At 39.9% G+C, this 17,177-nt stretch overlaps 1 protein-coding gene across 1 annotated transcript in view; it reads left to right on the top strand.

Annotated features, from left to right (window-relative positions):
- The window catches only part of SPATA16 (spermatogenesis associated 16), a 200,709-nt gene that overhangs the window by 149,793 nt on the left and 33,739 nt on the right, over positions 1-17,177 (top strand). Inside the window, 2 exon segments of the mRNA XM_036352620.1 lie at positions 6,434-6,580; positions 9,387-9,499. Coding sequence (XP_036208513.1) covers positions 6,434-6,580; positions 9,387-9,499 — 260 coding nt within the window.

Consider the following 17,177-nt stretch of genomic DNA (forward strand, 5'->3'; position numbering starts at 1 on the left):
TAAGAATATATCCCTACTCAAGTACATATACTCATTCATTCTTTTTTCTTGTTCTGTTATTCTGGCTAGGACCACAACACAATGTTAAATAGAGGAAGTGATAGCAAGCATCCACATGTTGTTCCAGATTCTAAAGCAAAAAGATTTTTAAAGTTTTACCATTTAATATAATATTTACTGTAGGTCTTTTAAAATATTATTTATCAGGTAAAGGAATTCACTACCTTGCTAGATGTTTTCGCACTGTTGATCCTCTCTATTGTATATTTGTTTGTTTGTTTTTTCTTATTTCCTTCCATTCTGTTCTTATATTTATTTTTTCCATTATTTCACATTTTAGATACTTATTCTGTTATCATCTGGTTTCCTTCATTGGATTCCAAGCACATTATTTTTAGTAAAGATAATACTCTTTATAATACTTTAAGCAATAAAACAAAATTTAAAAAAAAAAGAATGATTTTGGTTGCATCCCACAAATTTGGAAAAACAACAGTTTTACTATATTTTATCTTAAAATATTTTCTAAGGAGACATATGTAAAACTTTCAACAATAAATATATATTTTCTAACCTCCAAAAAGAAATTTTCTCTGAGCCATGGTCTTATTTACATATGTCATTCTTAATGCTTAAATTTTAGGAAATGTTTACTTATCTTTGTTACTGATTTTAACCTCATTTTATCATATTTTAAAACATAATCTAAACTATAATAATTCCTAAATTTTTTAAGGCTTGGCCTATTGCCTAGTATATGGTTAACTTTCACTAATACTACACTGATGCTTGAGAAGAATATACTTTTCTCATTATCAAATGCATTTTTTATCCATTAGACCAAGCTTGATGGATGTGCTATTAATTTTTTATCTGCTTGATTAATTAATATATAGAAAATGTTGAAATAATCAATGATGGTAGTGGATTTGTCAATTTATTCTACTAATTTTGCCAATTTTTACTTTTTAAGTTTTGGCTTAAAGTACATACACTTTTAATATTGTTAAACTTTCCTTATGAATTGTATATTATCATTACATAATTATGCTCTTTGGTCTTAATGTCTTCTGTATTATAATATATTTGTTTGATATTAATATAAAAACACTAGTTTTATTCTGATTTCTGGTATTTATTTTCACATCCTTTTACTTTCAAAATTTTGTGCCTTTTTATTTGGTATTCTCTTAAGTTCATAACTGAACTTTTATTTATTTACTTATTTATTTAGTCAGTCTCTGTCTTTTCACAATTCCTGACTTGCTTAAGTTTTTCAGGCAGTACTAGCATATAAGTTCCTGAAACATAGGAATTTTTATCTGTTTTGTTCACTGATGTATCCTATTATCTATATAGCTTTCTCATACATCAAATGCAAACATCAAAATATGCTATCAATGTTTTTGAAATTAGAAAATTTTATTATTTGGCGGGGGGACAATAATAATAACTGGGTTGCAAAGTTGCTGCCTTTTGCTCTTTTCTTGCTGGTGTGAATTGGTGGGTAACTTCCAAGATGGAAGTACTGGCATAAAAAGGAGCATAAGATAAAACTCGGAGATGACTGGGAAAAAAGTAATGACAAAGTGTTGGCATTCTAAAGGCACTGCAGAAGTTAAACTCTGAAACTGATCAGTAAAAAGAAGTCATATAAAACTGACATGGCCCCAACTTACACTGAGAAATTGGGACCTTTAAAAATGAAATTTTGCTTTAACTCAAAATGTCAGAACATTTTGTTATGGACAAAGGGCAGATAAGTGACATAGACACCAAAAAATGAAAAGGAAATGAAACTTAGAGAACGGTGATGCTAAAACACTAAACAAATTTGCTTGTTTCTAAAAGAGTTCTAAAATCTCTATGACTTTTTTAATTGCTTTATAAAGTTCATTTACAATCTGCTGGATATGGTTATGATGAGGTGTCCAACAGAAAATACCAATAAAAATGATGGCATCTATGTTTTGTACTTTACTTCTACAGAGCCCAAATTTTACTTTATGGATTTTTAACTTCGTAACGAATAATGTTATCCTTCAAATATATAGATGCGTCTGCTGATCTACAATCAACATCTCATGTTTTTGCAGATGCTTTTCTGGTGTTACTGACCAGACAGTCTCTATTAATGCAGTTTTCTTTTGTGGCTAAGAGTCTATATTTGCCAGAGAACAAGCTGCAGCAAGGATACAATCTATATCCGAAAATAATTTTTCCATCCAGGCAAAGTTACTCTGTTTATTTGAACATCTACTTCATTGAGTTATCTGTTACAGACTATTTTACCTCACTCACCCTTTTTAAGTTAAACAGAAATTACTTAAGATTTTGGTAAAACGAAGAACAAAGACTGTGAGATATTTATTTCTAACTTTAGTAGCATAAATAAACCATATCTCAGAAGCTCTGAACATTTCATTTATTTTGATTATTTAAAGTTATATTTTAATTTGGATTATTAAAACTTCAGGTTTTGGAAAAGTTTATTTTTAAATTCAATTCAAGTACTGATTAAACACCAAGTTCTTGGGGCATGAACATAATTTGGAGATGTGATCCTCAAGAAGATGAAAACTTGTTGGGGAGATAAGATATAGCCCCATAAAACATTAGGAGAGCCACTCTAAACTATAGAGTCTAAAGTATAGACAGTATAGATGTTCTTTAAGAGTTTAAAAGGCATAATGAAATATTCAGGAAACTCTTCATAGGCAAGATGAGATTTCAATTATGTGCATCTAAAAGGACAATGGTCAATTTGAATACAGTCAAAATGGGGAGAAAATGTAGGTATTTCTGGGTAGAAAAGCACAAAAAAGAACTCTGAAGCAGAATAAGCAAAGGCTGGTACAACCTAGTGAATCAGCACAGCAGCTGATAAGGTTGATACTGGAAAAAACATGGGAACTGGGACTAGAACTAGATGGTGAGATGCACACAGTTGAGAGCCTTGAATACCAGGAAAGAAGTCACTGGAGTTCCCAAGGATGAATGTGACGATGACAAAGGCAGTAATCCAGAGCTACTCATTGGGGTTTGTGTGGAGATATATTGGCAGGAAATGATACAGGTGGCAAGGCAATGAGGCTGGTTGTAATCCAGATGTTATGTGATCAGAAATTTGACCAGGATGGGCAATGATAATGCAACGAAAGGGGTTAATAGGACATGTATGGCAATGGTAAAATTTAATTAGTTTTTTAGTCTCTCTAAATGTTAGGAAATAGAGGAAAGAAATGTCAACGGTGGCTTCAAAATTTTAAGCCAGAATAATTGGGGTGAACACTGGTTATCCTTGTAGCATATTGGTAAAAAGTAGGGACAAGGGGTGTTGTGGTGATTTTAAAAATCACTTTTAAGGAATACATTTTCTCTGTTGGCATTTGGAAATGCTGTATTGGAATTTGGTGATAACTTTCAAATGACACTATAGCTTTGATTCCCAATCATTTGGTTAGAAGTACTAGCTAAAGCCACAGTCCAGAGAAATTCCCCTCCCCCCCCCCCCCCCGAGTGTATGTTTGAAGAACATATTCGTGAGCCAGAGACAGCTTGGCAGAGTCCTGAACGAGAAAGCAAGAGCAGAAAGGGAGAAAGAGGAATCAGTATGTATGTATGTGCAGGAAAGAAGGGGAGACACAGTCACATAAAAAGAGACAGAGAGAGACAAGGAGATGGAGACAGAGACAGGAGGCAGAGAGACAAAGAGAAAGAGAGAACAGACTATCACTGAACTTTAAGAAGGTGACTTTGAGGAGGAGGAACACAACAGTACAGAAGGTCAAAGAGCATGCATGACTTGGGGACCTGCTAATTGGTCAGTTTCAGCTGCCTGTGGTACAATAAAATATTTTAATGAAGGGCAAACTTTCATTAACTTCTTTTGCAGAGAGTTAGACATGTTTTATTTAGAAGAAAAAATTAAATATTATGTTTCTGTAAGAAATTTAATCTACATAATCTATCTTTATATTCTTTTTTAAAGCATTAGTTTCCCTCATGGTAAAAATTTGGAACTGCATCACACCTACAAATTGACTCTTTTAATAATAAATTTGGTCATAGTCATCTAAATTTCATCTCCAATTGTGATCAATTGTAAAGGAATGTATTAAAGGATTTTTTTGTCCAAAGTTTCCTTCTTACATGACAGGAGCAAAGAAGATGTTTTTAATCAATTCAACTTTTCCTATCAAAGGACAACATAATCTGGTTAACTTTCATAGCCATCAGAGGCACAGGGCTTTTTGGACGTAGGTAGAGGTTTATGAACATAAAATTGAGAACAATTAGCACTCAAATTAATGTTACATGAGATTCAACATCTGGTAAGTGTTTCATCATTTTGGGTCATAGACCACCTGCTAGGCTAAATGTTCACACAACTGCAATTTACTCTGCATACAAATGGAATAAGAATGATAGTTTTAAAAATGTATTTTCTAAATTTAACAGAATGTATGTAGGGACCTCTCACATTTTAAAACTTCTACTAGAAATTAATTTTAATAATGTATTAAACACTCATAAGATGAAACATGGAGGGTCAACATAAACAAAAAACACTAGTACTTCTATTTCTGCAAGCATAATTTATAATAAATTAGATATAATGCTCACATTTGTTTTGCTCATTATTTATTCACTGCCACTATTAGCATTGGTCTTCTCTTTAGCCACCAAATATTTATGAATAAGAAGATGTCAACTCTCAAAGGCTTTATGTTATTTATATAACAGAGCCCTCAAACATCTGGATGTTTCTGACAATAGAGCTACACCAGAAAATGCCAAATCTTGAGTTGCTTCCTGCAAACCATTAAAAACACCAGTCCATGCACAATACACCCTAATCTATTCTGAACTTCAGGACTCTGGGACCTCCAAGATCACCTCAGTACAGGCCTAAAAGTCTTGCAGGTGTCGTGTCTGAGATGAATCCTTTCTGGAACCCTCAGGAGGCTTCAGGATCTTAGGATCCAAAGATTTCAACAAGCTAGATGCACTCTGGGGGGGGGTTCAGAACAGCCATAAAGCCTATCCACACCCACTCAAGGACCCTGTGGACATTCAGAGTTACCCAGAAAGCAAAAGACCTCTCCATAGGACAACCCGAGACACCATCAACAGCATAACCAGGAGTCCTGGGCCTTCTAAGTTAGGGAGCAAAACCAGATGAAAGAGCAAACCATAACCAGGGAACTGCTCTAATTTTATTAGCTTTAAATATTGGGCTTCTCAGTAAATTTTAGTTTTAACAAAAGGTTCTATAGCTAAAGAAGGGTGGGTGGAGAGGGTAAGTAAAAACTCATGGTTTATTTACTCTGTCCATTTTTTAAAAATATATATATATTGCAGATAAATAGTGAAGACTCTATTTGAACCATTACCCTTTGCATTCTTATTCAACATTAAAAATTGACCTTTAACTAAATTTTAATCGCAGGACATTAGGAATTTCCCCCTTTCTGGCAGTGGTAAGTAGGGAGGACTCATTAACCTCTCTGCTCATCATCCTTTATTTAAGACATTTTTTGCAATAAACCAAAGCCTTATTACTCAGAATGGAAATGAATTAAGTGAATCTGTGTTCCAAGACTCTATGGCTAACATTTGTCCCTGTCCCAAGAGTAATCTAGAGCCAAGCAAGCCGTGACCAGAGTGCAGCGGTTAGGCCTATGGTCTCTGGAGTCAGACTGCCTGGTGTGAATCCTGCTTTGTCCACATACAGACTGTGCTCTTAGGCAAGTCACTTCTTGCGTACCTCAACTTCCTATTGGGGATAACGTCACCAATTTTGTAAAGTTTTCAAGAGGATTTCAAAACACAATGCACACAGAATCCTTCAAACAAGGGAAGGTAGAATAAGTACTCAGTAAATATTAGCTTTTATGGTCATTAAGAACTGAGTCTGTTTTAGAACCATTTTCATGACACTTGAATTATTTCCAAGTCTCATTACAAAAGTCAGTACATTTATCATTTTCAAATTTCCTTCTACAACTAGGCAGATGGTAACTAAATTAATTAGCTTTATATTTTAATTCTCACTTGGTAATTTCTCTTTTTCCTTTTATATAACATTACTTCCTTTCATCTCAAGCTATGAACAGAAAAACGAAATTCCCTTGAAAAGAGTCACAGAGGAAAATATTGAGGCTGCAAGTTGGTCCTAAAATTTCTACCAATTTGAATGTGGGGAAAGAGGAACATTCGTATGCCTTGTGTATGTTTATGTTTTCAGAAAAAATATAAATAATGAAATATAATTTTGATATATCAGCTATTTGACCTTTTGATGCATGCTTTTACATTGTGTCTTTAATGTTTGTACTTATTTTGTCCAAGTATACCTCCTGGAATCTAGGGAAAAAATGCTCTGAAAACAATAATAATATAACAAAGTTCTCTTTCTGTTGCATTTTAGATCTTCAAGGACTCCACATGTTGCCTCAGACAGTTGACTGGTCATCTTTTTCTCTCCAACAATACCTCTTGACTCTTGGGTTCAAAAACAAAGAAGATGGGAAATTTTTGGAAAAGGTATCAAGTAGGAAGCTGCCAACATTTACAGGTAAATCACCTGGACTTACTATCTTTCAATAGTATTATAAGGCAGGAATTGTACATTATTTAAGTCTTATTCATCACAAGGCCTAGCATACAGTAGGGCCTGGGACCCCAAAATGTGTGTTGGGTTAAAATTAACTACTGCCAATCTTCTCTGTGGGTTAGTTAACAATACCTGGAATTCTGGTTCCAGGAAAGATTCCAACAAGGATGAATAATCCTAGAGTGCCTACCTTCCTCACTCAACCATCTCACCCAACCACACTATCATAGGGCACTCAACGAAGACACATTTTATCATCATCAATTAACAAATGTAAAGGAGATAGAGGAAGACAAACAGATGGAAGAACATACCGTGTTCATGGATTGGTAGAATCAACATCATCAAGATGTCCATACTACCCAAAGCAATCTATAGATTCAATGCACTCCCCATTAAAATACCAACAGGATACCTCACAGACCTAGAACGAACTCTCCAAAAATTCATCTGGAATAAAAAAAAGACCCCGAATAGCTGCAGCAATCCTGAGAAAGAAGAACAAAGTAGGTGGGATCTCAATACCAAATATCAAGCTGTATTACAAAACCACTGTTCTCAAAACAGCCTGGTACTGGCACAAGAACAAACATATAGATCAATGGAATAGAATAGAGAATCCAGAAATTGACCCAAACCACTATGCTCAATTAATATTCGATAAAGGAGGCATGAACATACCATGGAGTCATGACAGCCTCTTTAATAAACTGTGTTGGGAAAATTGAACAGATACATGCAAAAAAAATGAAACTAGACCACCAACTTACACCATACACAAAAATAAACTCAAAATAGATAAAGGACTTAAATATAAGAAGGGAAACCATAAAAATATTAGAGGAATCCACAAGCAGCAAAATCTCAGACATATGCCAAAGCAATTTCTTCACTAATACTGCTCCTAGGGCAATGAAAACTAAAGAGAAAATAAACAAATGGGACTACATCAAAATAAAAAGCTTTTGCACAGCAAAGGAAACCATCAACAAAACAACAAGAAAGCCCACTACATGGGAGAACATATTTGCCAATGTTATAACCGATAAGGATTTAATCTCCAACATTTACAGGGAATTCATACAACTTAACAAAAGGAAGATAAACAACCCAATTAAAAAATGGGCAACGGACCTAAATAGATACTTTTCAAAAGAAGATAGAAGAAAGGCCAAGAGACATATGAAAACATGCTCAAAGTCACTAATCATCTGAGAGATGCAAATCAAAACGCCGATGCAGTACCATCTCACACCTGTCAGAATGGCTATCATCAACAAATCAACAAACGACAAGTGCTGGCAAGGATGTGGAGAAAAAGGAACCCTCGTGCACTGCTGGTGGGAATGCAGACTGGTGCAGTGACTGTGGAGAACAGTATGGAGTTTCCTCAAAAAACTAAAAATGGAACTCCCATTTGACCCAGTGATCCCACTTCTAGGAATATATCCCAAGAAACTAGAAACACCAATTGGAAAGGATATATGCACCCCTATGTTCATAGCAGCACAATTTACCCTAGCTAAGATTTGGAAACAGCCTAAGTGCCCATCAGTAGATGAGTGGATTAAAAAACTGGTTCATCTACACAATGGAATACTATGCTGCAGTAAAAAAGAAGGAAGTTCTTGCCATTTGCAACAGCATGGATGGAACTGGAGAGCATTATGCTAAGCGAAATAAGCCAGTCAATGAAGGAAAAATACCACATGATCTCACTCATTTATGGAATATAATGAACAACATAAACTGATGAACAAAAACAGATCCAGAGAAAGAGAAGCATCGATCAGACCTTCAAACCTTAGAGGAAAGGTAGGGGAGGATGGGGGTAAGGGCAAGAGATCAACCAAAGGACTTAAATGCAAGCATATAGGCTTAACCAATGGACACAGACAACAGGGGGGTGAGGGTATGAGTGTGTGTTGGGGGGGGGGGGGGATGGAGGTAATGTGGGGATGAGGACACATACGTAATAACTTAATAAAGAAATTTTTTAAAAAAGTTAAAAAAATTAACAAATGTAGAAGACAATTATACAACAGAATTGTTTTATGAAATGAAAAATACAGCCAATGACAACTTTACATCACTTTAATTACCTGCTATTATATTAATATTTGTTCCACTCTTTTCTTAGGTAATTAACCAAGAGCTTAGATCTCTTGAAGAGTATTATAGTTAAATGGTGTTCAGTAATTCTAGTTGAAACTTTCAAAAATATCAAGAAAATATTCACAGGGAGTCGAGTTCTCAAACTTGTGAGATGAATTCATGACCAGGTTGAATTTATTCTTTCAGCTCTACCCACATAATTAAGGATTTGTGTTTTGTTTGGCACTGTATCCTCTGAGATTTATCTCAACCCTGAGCTACATTCAAAGTCAATGGGATCTGCACACTTGAATAATACCTGGGAGGAACAAGACAAGAATCAGACACATTTATGACAACATTTTTTCACAATTCAGGCAAAGCATACTCAGCAGAGAGAGGTGAATTGTTATAGGCTGTCTCTAAGATCTCTCAATCAGGACCACAACAAAATGACTAAATGATAGTCTCTAAAGGGCAATGTCTTCTCTGCCTCTCTCCACATAGATCTTTCATTGTTATGCATATGGTGTAGGGATAGGACTGGTTTCTATACTAAAGATTTCATATCTATTAGCATTGAGATATCTGTTTATAGCTTGCTAAAGAAAGCATTTTGTAATGGAAGTCTGGGGGAAAAAATAGCATAAAAGTTTACTGTTACAATTTTTAGAATATAAAACTCCCTTCGGTCTGCTTACCAGAGAAGACACAGTGAGACAGATGGAGACAATGGGGAAGCGAATCTTGCCAATACTGGATTTTATTAGAAGCACCCAATTGAATGTAGGTATATGAGTTTTTTTATATTTTTCCAATGTACAATATTAAATAATTCTAGAATTATGGAAAGCTTATGCTGCAAATAGTGCAAGTATTGAGGGATTTTAGAAACGTTCACAGTAAATCTTATTTGCAAAACAAACCTAAGTTTAGCTAATGATTTTATTCCTTTTATCTTTAAAAATATTTTACAATGCTATGCTTTGCAATTTCAAACATTTAGTAGGTAGTGTCTCTTTAAAGAGCCCTTTCTTGTGTCTTCCTGATATCTACTTCAAGTTTGCAGTGAATTTCTCATTTCAACTCAATAACAAAATTTTAGCAAAAACAATATTTTCCCTATTTCACATATTGAGCTATTGCATATAACGATCTTGTTACCTACCCAGAATTCAGCTGGCACCACCACCTCACAGTAATAAACTCAGCTTTACTCAATATTGCCAATTGCTTTTTTGTATACCTTTGTATATCTAATTCCTTTCTCTGCTCCAAGAAAAGTATGCCCTTTCTACCTTCAGCTTTAACAAAACAAGCTCTAAATTACGCTGTGGTAATTTACAAAATATAAGGTATAAAAGGAACTTCTCATTAATAGCCTGTAAAGGCAGATCCCTCTTTTTTAATATAGTCCTCCCACTCTAGCCACGGTTTAGCTCTGATCAACCATGATCGAAAAATATTAAATGGAACATTCCGGAAATAAACAATTCATAAGTTTTAAATTGCACATTGTTCTGAGTACCTCACTCTCATCACATAGGCATTGTATCATCTCATGCCATTACAAAATGGATGAGTACAATACTATAAGATATTTTAAGAGAGAAAGATCACATTCACATAATTTTTATTACCATACTAGCGGCCTAGTGCATGGATTTGTGCACACTGAAAGGAAAATAATTAGAAGAAATATTTTAATATTGCTATTTGCCCTTTCTCTGTAATGGAAGTGTCAGAGCCGCAGCTAGTCGCCATCTGCAGGGAAATCAGTGGGTGATCAGGCTCCTGCTCACACCCATCCTTAGCCTGGGGCTGCCCACTGACCTGCTCCACCATCCCACTGTGGTCCTGCTCTCATTGGGGCCCATCGGGGTTAGCAGTACCTCCACTGCCACCCGCTGCCAGTACCGTGGAGCTGATGCCTGCCATGTTCCGAGCTGCCCCCTGGTGGTCAGTGCTCATCATAACCAGTGGTTGAACTCCAGGTCAACAGCCCGCCCGAGGGGACAATTTGCATATTGACCTTTTATTATATAGGATGTTGTTATAATTGCTCTATTTTATTGGTAATAATTGTTATTAATCTCTACTATACCTAATTCATAAATTAAACCTTATCATAGGTATATATATATATATATATATATATATATATATATATATATGGAAAAACAGTTTACATAGGGTTCAATGCTATACATGGGGTTTTAGACATCCATTGAGGGGTCTTGGAAAGAATTTTCCTGAGGATAAGGAGGGACTACTGTATTTTTCAAAAGGCCTGTACCCTGGAAATTTTAAAGAATTTTCTTTTTGTGAATTTTGTATTTTATAATTGATTCAATGTTCTTGCAAGGGGAGCCAAGGGGGTCATGACAAACAGCTTAACATCTATTCAGCATTTTAGAAAAGCTATAAAATCTCTAATGTATTTCCACGATTTGTAATTCTAAGGATTACAAATACAAAAGCACATTTTTACTGATTTTTCCTGGCTCCCACGACTGTGTTACACCCAATTATCTCCCCTCTGTTTCTATTAATAAGAAATCCATCTCTGTCTCAGTCATCTCTGGCTGTCATAACAAAATACCACAGACTGGGTGGCTTAAACAGCAGAAATTTATTTTCAGCAGAAATTTATTTTCTCACAGTTCCAGAGGCTAGAAATCCAAGGTCAGGATGCCAGCATGGTCAAATTCTGATGAAGGCCACCCTCCTAGTTGGCAGTTGGCTACTTTTTGCTATCCTCACATGGCAGAGAGCAAACTATCTGATATATCTTCCTATAATAGCAATAATCCCAACATGAGGGCCCCCAACCCATGACTTCATCTCATTACCTCCCAAAGGCCCCCTCTCCAAATACCATCACACTGGGGGATAAGGCTTCAACATGGGAATTTTGGGTGGACACAAACGTTCAGTTTATAGCACTCTCACTGGCTCCACTACAAATTTTGGGTCCTATTCTCCAATTCACCCTCTGTCACAACCTCCTCCAGATACACACACACACACACACACACACACACCCTTATCATCCTCTCCATTCTAATTAGAGACCCACACTCATCATCGTTGTCATCATCAGGACCTTGCAAGCAGGGAAAGTTTTGCTAGCAAGAACCATCACCATGTGACGTGATTTCACCTCATCCACTCATGGTCAGCCTAGTAGAGCCAGTCAGCTGTATGTTGCAGAGGTGATCTGTCTGTGCCCTGGCTTTTCTTGAGAGATACCTGCCTCACCTTGTTACTTGTCAGGAAAATGAACACATCATCTGTTGCCAGCTCAGATCTCACAGTGTGTTGTGAATGCTGGTTAGACCTATCTAAGCATTAGGCACCTTTTACATGTTCTTAACTCATTTTCTTCTCACCTTTAAAAGGACATTCTAGCTACTTGGAAATATATATATACATACATCCTATCTAATAAAAGAGAAACATGGTAATTAGTGTATGACCGCTACGCTTCCCATTGGCTAATCAGGGTGATATGCAAATTAACTGCCAGCCAAGATGGTGGCTGGCAGCCAGGCAGCTGGAAGCAAACATGAGGCTTGCTTGCTTCAGTGACAGAGGACTCCAACGTTCCCCACCTGCCTTGCCAGCCTCTGAGCTTGCACTTTAAGAAACACTGTAACAAATATAGAAGCTAAACAAAACCCCAGAAACCTGCTTTCAGCCAGCCAGGATCTCAGAGCTGGAGTTATACATTGTTTCGATTCTAGAACCCAAACAAACCAGATACCTGCTTTCAGCAGCAGAGGCCTTAGAGCTGGAGCCAGAGCTAAAGCTGGCCCAGAATAAAAAAGAAAAAAGAGCCAAAACCGGTTTGGCAGTGGATAGAGCCTGAAAGGTCCAAGGTTCGATTCCGGTCAAGGGCATGTACCTGGGTTGTGGGCACATCCCCAGTAGGAGATGTGCAGGAGGCAGCTGATCTATGTTTCTCTCTCATTGATGTTTCTAACTCTCTATCTCTCTCCCTCTCTGTAAAAAATCAATAAAATATATTTTAAAAAAAAGAAAAGAAAAAAGAAAAAAGAAAAAAAGGAGCAGTTGGGAGCTTCAGTCGGCCTGAAAACAGCCCTCAGCCCCTCACCCAGACTGGCCAGGCACCCCAGTGGGGACCCCCACCCTGAAGGGGGCGTGACCAGCTGCAAACAGCCATCATCCCCTCACTGAAGCTGGCCAGGCACCCCAGTGGGGACCCCCATCCTGATCCAGGACACCCTTCAGGGCAAACCAGCCAGCCCCACCCATGCACCAGGCCTCTATCCTATATAGTAAAAGGGTAATATGCCTCCTAGCACCAGGATCAGCAGAGTCGTGAGGCCTCCCGGCACCGTGATCAGCGTGACAGGGGGCAGCGCCCAAACCCCCTGATCGCCCTGCGGCTCTGTGTGTGACAGGGGGCGGGGCCACAACCTCCCTATCCGCCCTGCTCTGTTCGTGACAGGGGAAGGCGCCCCAACCCCCTGATCAGCCCTGCTCTGTGCCTGATAGGGGGGAGCTCCCCAACCCCCTGATCGCCCTGTGGCTCTGTGTGTGACAGGGTGCGGTGCCCCAACCCCTCCCCCCCACAAGCCCTGCTCTGTGTGTGATGGGGTAGAGCCATAACCTCCCCACCGGCCCTGCCCTGAGTGTGAGAGTGGCGGCGTCCCAACCCCCTCATCCGCCCTGCTCTGTGCATGACAGGGTACAGAGTCCCAACCCCCCTGATTGGCCCTGCTCTGTGAGTGACGGGGGTGGTGCCACAACCTCCCCATCGACCCTGCCTTGAGTGTGACAGGGAGAGGTGCCCCAACCCCCAATTGGCCCTACCCTGAGTGTGACTGAGGGTGGCCTCGCAACCTCCTGATCCGCCCTGCTCTGTGCATGACAGGGAGCAGTGCCCCAAATCCCCAATCAGTCCTGCTCTGAGCCCGACCAGGGGCTGCACCTAGGGATTGGGCCTGCCCTATGCAACCCGGGAGCAGGCCTAAGCCAGCAGGTCGTTATCTCCCGAGGGGTCCCAGACTGCAAGAGGGCACAGGCCGGGCTGAGGGACCCCCCCTTCCACCCTAGTGCACAAATTTTTGCTCACCAGGCCTCTAGTGTGTGTATATATATATATATACGTATATATGTATACATACATATACATATATATATGTATGTATACATATATACGTATATATGTATATATATATGTATATACATAATATCTTACCTAATAATAGACAAACATGCAAATTGACCATACTTTTGCTACTCCTTAAGCCATGCCCATCAGCCAATCAGAGTGGCTATATGCAAATTAACCCAACCTAGATGGCGGCCGGCAGCCATGGAGCTGGAGCGAGCAGGAGGCTTGCTTGCTCCAGTGATGGAGAAAGCCAGCCTGCCACCGGCTCTGAGCTCCACTCAAAAGCAACAAAGTTTCAATTATAGAAGGTAAATAAACCCTAGATACCTGCTTTCAGCAGGCCGTGGCCACCGAGCTGGAGCGAGCAGGAGGCTTGCTTGCCCCTGCGATGGAAGAAGCCAAGCTTCCTGGCAGCTGCTGCCTCCTCTCAAGGCAACAAAGTTTCAATTATAGAAGGTAAATAAACCCCAGATACCTGCTTCCAGTCGCCATGGCCACAGAGCTGGAGCAAATTAAAAAAAAAAAAAGGAAAGGCTGGGAGCTTCAGTCACCAGGGGGCTTGGTCAGTCTGAAACAGCGATCAGCCCCTCACCCAGGCTGGCCAGGCACCCCAGTGGGGACCCCCACCCTGAAGGGGGTTTGGGCAGCCTGCAAACAGCCATCAGCCCTTCACCCAGGCTGGCCAGGCACCCCAGCAGGACCCCCACCCTGATCCAGGACACTCTTCAGGGAAAACCAGTCGGCCCCCACCCGTGCACCAGGCCTCTATCCTATATAATAAAAGTCTAATATGCAAATTGTCCCCACGGGCAGGAGTCCAACCAACCGGGAGTTAGACGTGCGCTGACCACCAGGGAGCGGCATGGAATATGGCGGGTGCCAGTGACATGGTGCTGGTAGCAAGGGGCAGTGGAGGCGCTGCCGGCCCTGATGGGCCCCGACGAGAGTGGGACCGTGACAGGATGGTGGAACAGCTGAAGGGGTGGCTCCAGGCCAAGGCAGGTGTGAGCAGGGGCCCCGATTGCCCTGCTGGAACCCCTCAGATTGGCCCTGATCCCTGGCCAGGCCTAGAGACCCTACCCGTGCACAAATTTCGTGCACCAGGCCCCTAGTTTATATAATAAAAAGGTAATATGCAAATTGACCCTAACAGCAGAATGACTGGGAATGACTGGTCACTATGACAAACACTGACCACCAGGGGGCAGACGCTCAATGCAGAAGCTGCCCCCTGGTGGTCAGTGCACTCCCACAGGGGAGCTCTGCTCAGCCACAAGCCAGGCTGATGGCTGCCAGTACAGCGGTGGTGGTGGGAGCCTCTCCCGTCTCCTCAGCAGCACTAAGGATGTCCGACTGCAGCTTAGGCCTGCTCCCTGCTGGCAAGTGGACATCCCCCGAGGGCTGCCAGGCTGCCAGAGGGGTGTCTGACTGCCAGTTTGGGCCCGATCCCCCAGGGAGCGGGCCTAAGCCAGCAGGTGGACATCCTCCAAGGGGTCTCAGACTGCAAGAGGGCATAGGCCGTGCTGAGGGACCCCCCTTAATGCACAAATTTTTGTGCACCGGACCTCTAGTATAATATATTTATATATATGTATGTGTGTGTGTGTATATATATATATATATATATATATATATATATATATACCTATACGTATGTATATATATATATATATATATATATATATATATATATATACCTTTATGTGTCAATAATAGAAATTTAAAAGTCGTTCAGTAATTAAGATTCTTAGCATCTAATTAATAACTCGATATTTTTTAAATGAGTCAGCACCACTTTGCTAGCTGCAAGGAATTTCTGTTTGTTTCTATGGAAAATATAAGTTTTTGAAAGATTTTCTCAAAGAGTTTTAATAGAATCAAAGTGATCCCAAAGATACCCAGGGACCATGAGTATATCCAAATATTGGCCTCTGGATTTCTTATTATATAGCCAATCACAGCTTCATAAAGCAGGACTAAATAAAATTGCTGCAAAGGTAACCTAGCTTAATGAAGCAAGTAATGAGTTGGTGAGTAGAAATTATGCCTGCATGGTATCATTAAATGTGACCCAAACAGCCCTCAACAGTGAGTTTAAGATCCCCTGAGGTCTGTTTTTATCTTGTCAGATATCAAATGTCATCCACTCGAATGCTTAGGCATTGCATTGTCCTTATTAGCTGTTACCCTTCTTTGTGACACCTGTAGATAAAACTTTAGTCCAAGGCAGTGCTCTGGCTGTGTAACCCTAGGACAAGTCATTTAATCTCTGAGCTGTTTTTTCTCATTTATAAAACAGGCTGATACTGCCCTCACCAGTTTGGCTCAGTGGATAGAGTGTCGGCCTATGAACTGAAGGGTCCCAGGTTTGATTCCAATCAAGGGCACATGCCTGGGTTGTGGGCTCGGCCCCCAGGAGGGGCATGCAGGAGGAAGCCAATCAGTGATTCTCTCTCATCATTGATGTTTCTATCTCTCTCTCCCTTTTCCTTCCTCTTTCTGAAATCAATAAAAATATATTTAAAAAAAAAAAAAAAAAACAGACTGATACCTACCAGACCCTCCTCATAGAGTTGTTGTGAGACCAAAAGTAAATAATCCATGTTGAAGCACTTTGCAAAGTATTATAAACCAGTAGTCCTGTGCACAAATCCATGTGCCAGTAGCTCTCTGTGGGGCCTGGACACACTGCGCCGCTGCCCAGAGGCCCATCTGCAGCCAGGCGTGGAATGCTTGCCTCGTTGCCAGGGCAACAACACAAGCATCCCCCTCCCTACCCCCCTGTGGCCACTCCATGCCCCCTTCCCAAAGGCCCTCCGCAGCCAGCGTGGAATACTTGCCTCATTGTCATGGCAACAAAGCAAGCATTCCATCAGGCCACTCACACTGCCTGCTCTCAGCAGCCACCCCCCCAGGACTGGGGAACTCCGGCAGGGCTGGGAGGACTGGGCACGGCCATCTTGTGGCTATGGGCACTACCACCTTTTTACGGAGTTATGGTTAATTTGCATATTACCCTTTTATTAGATAGGATGTTAGAAGTTTGAATCATTTATATTGGTTTTAGTTTGCTTTGACAAAAGAACCATTTTATAGACCTTTCTTTTTCTTTATACAAATTTTGTACTTGGAAATGACATATCCTTCTAAAATGAAGATCATGCAAGTGTCCTGTGGATTTCAATTTTTTTCTTGCATCACTGATGTGCTCAGTGTCACAAAGTTGAGGTACCTTTGTGCTGTGTGTCATAAAGGAAGGATTAGAGCTCTCATCTCCATCCATGGGGCAGATCTACAGCCCACAGTAGGGCTTCCCAGGGT

Source organism: Myotis myotis, unplaced genomic scaffold (genome assembly GCF_014108235.1).
Source record: "Myotis myotis isolate mMyoMyo1 unplaced genomic scaffold, mMyoMyo1.p scaffold_m19_p_2, whole genome shotgun sequence".
In the NCBI taxonomy this organism is placed as follows: Eukaryota; Metazoa; Chordata; class Mammalia; order Chiroptera; family Vespertilionidae; genus Myotis; species Myotis myotis.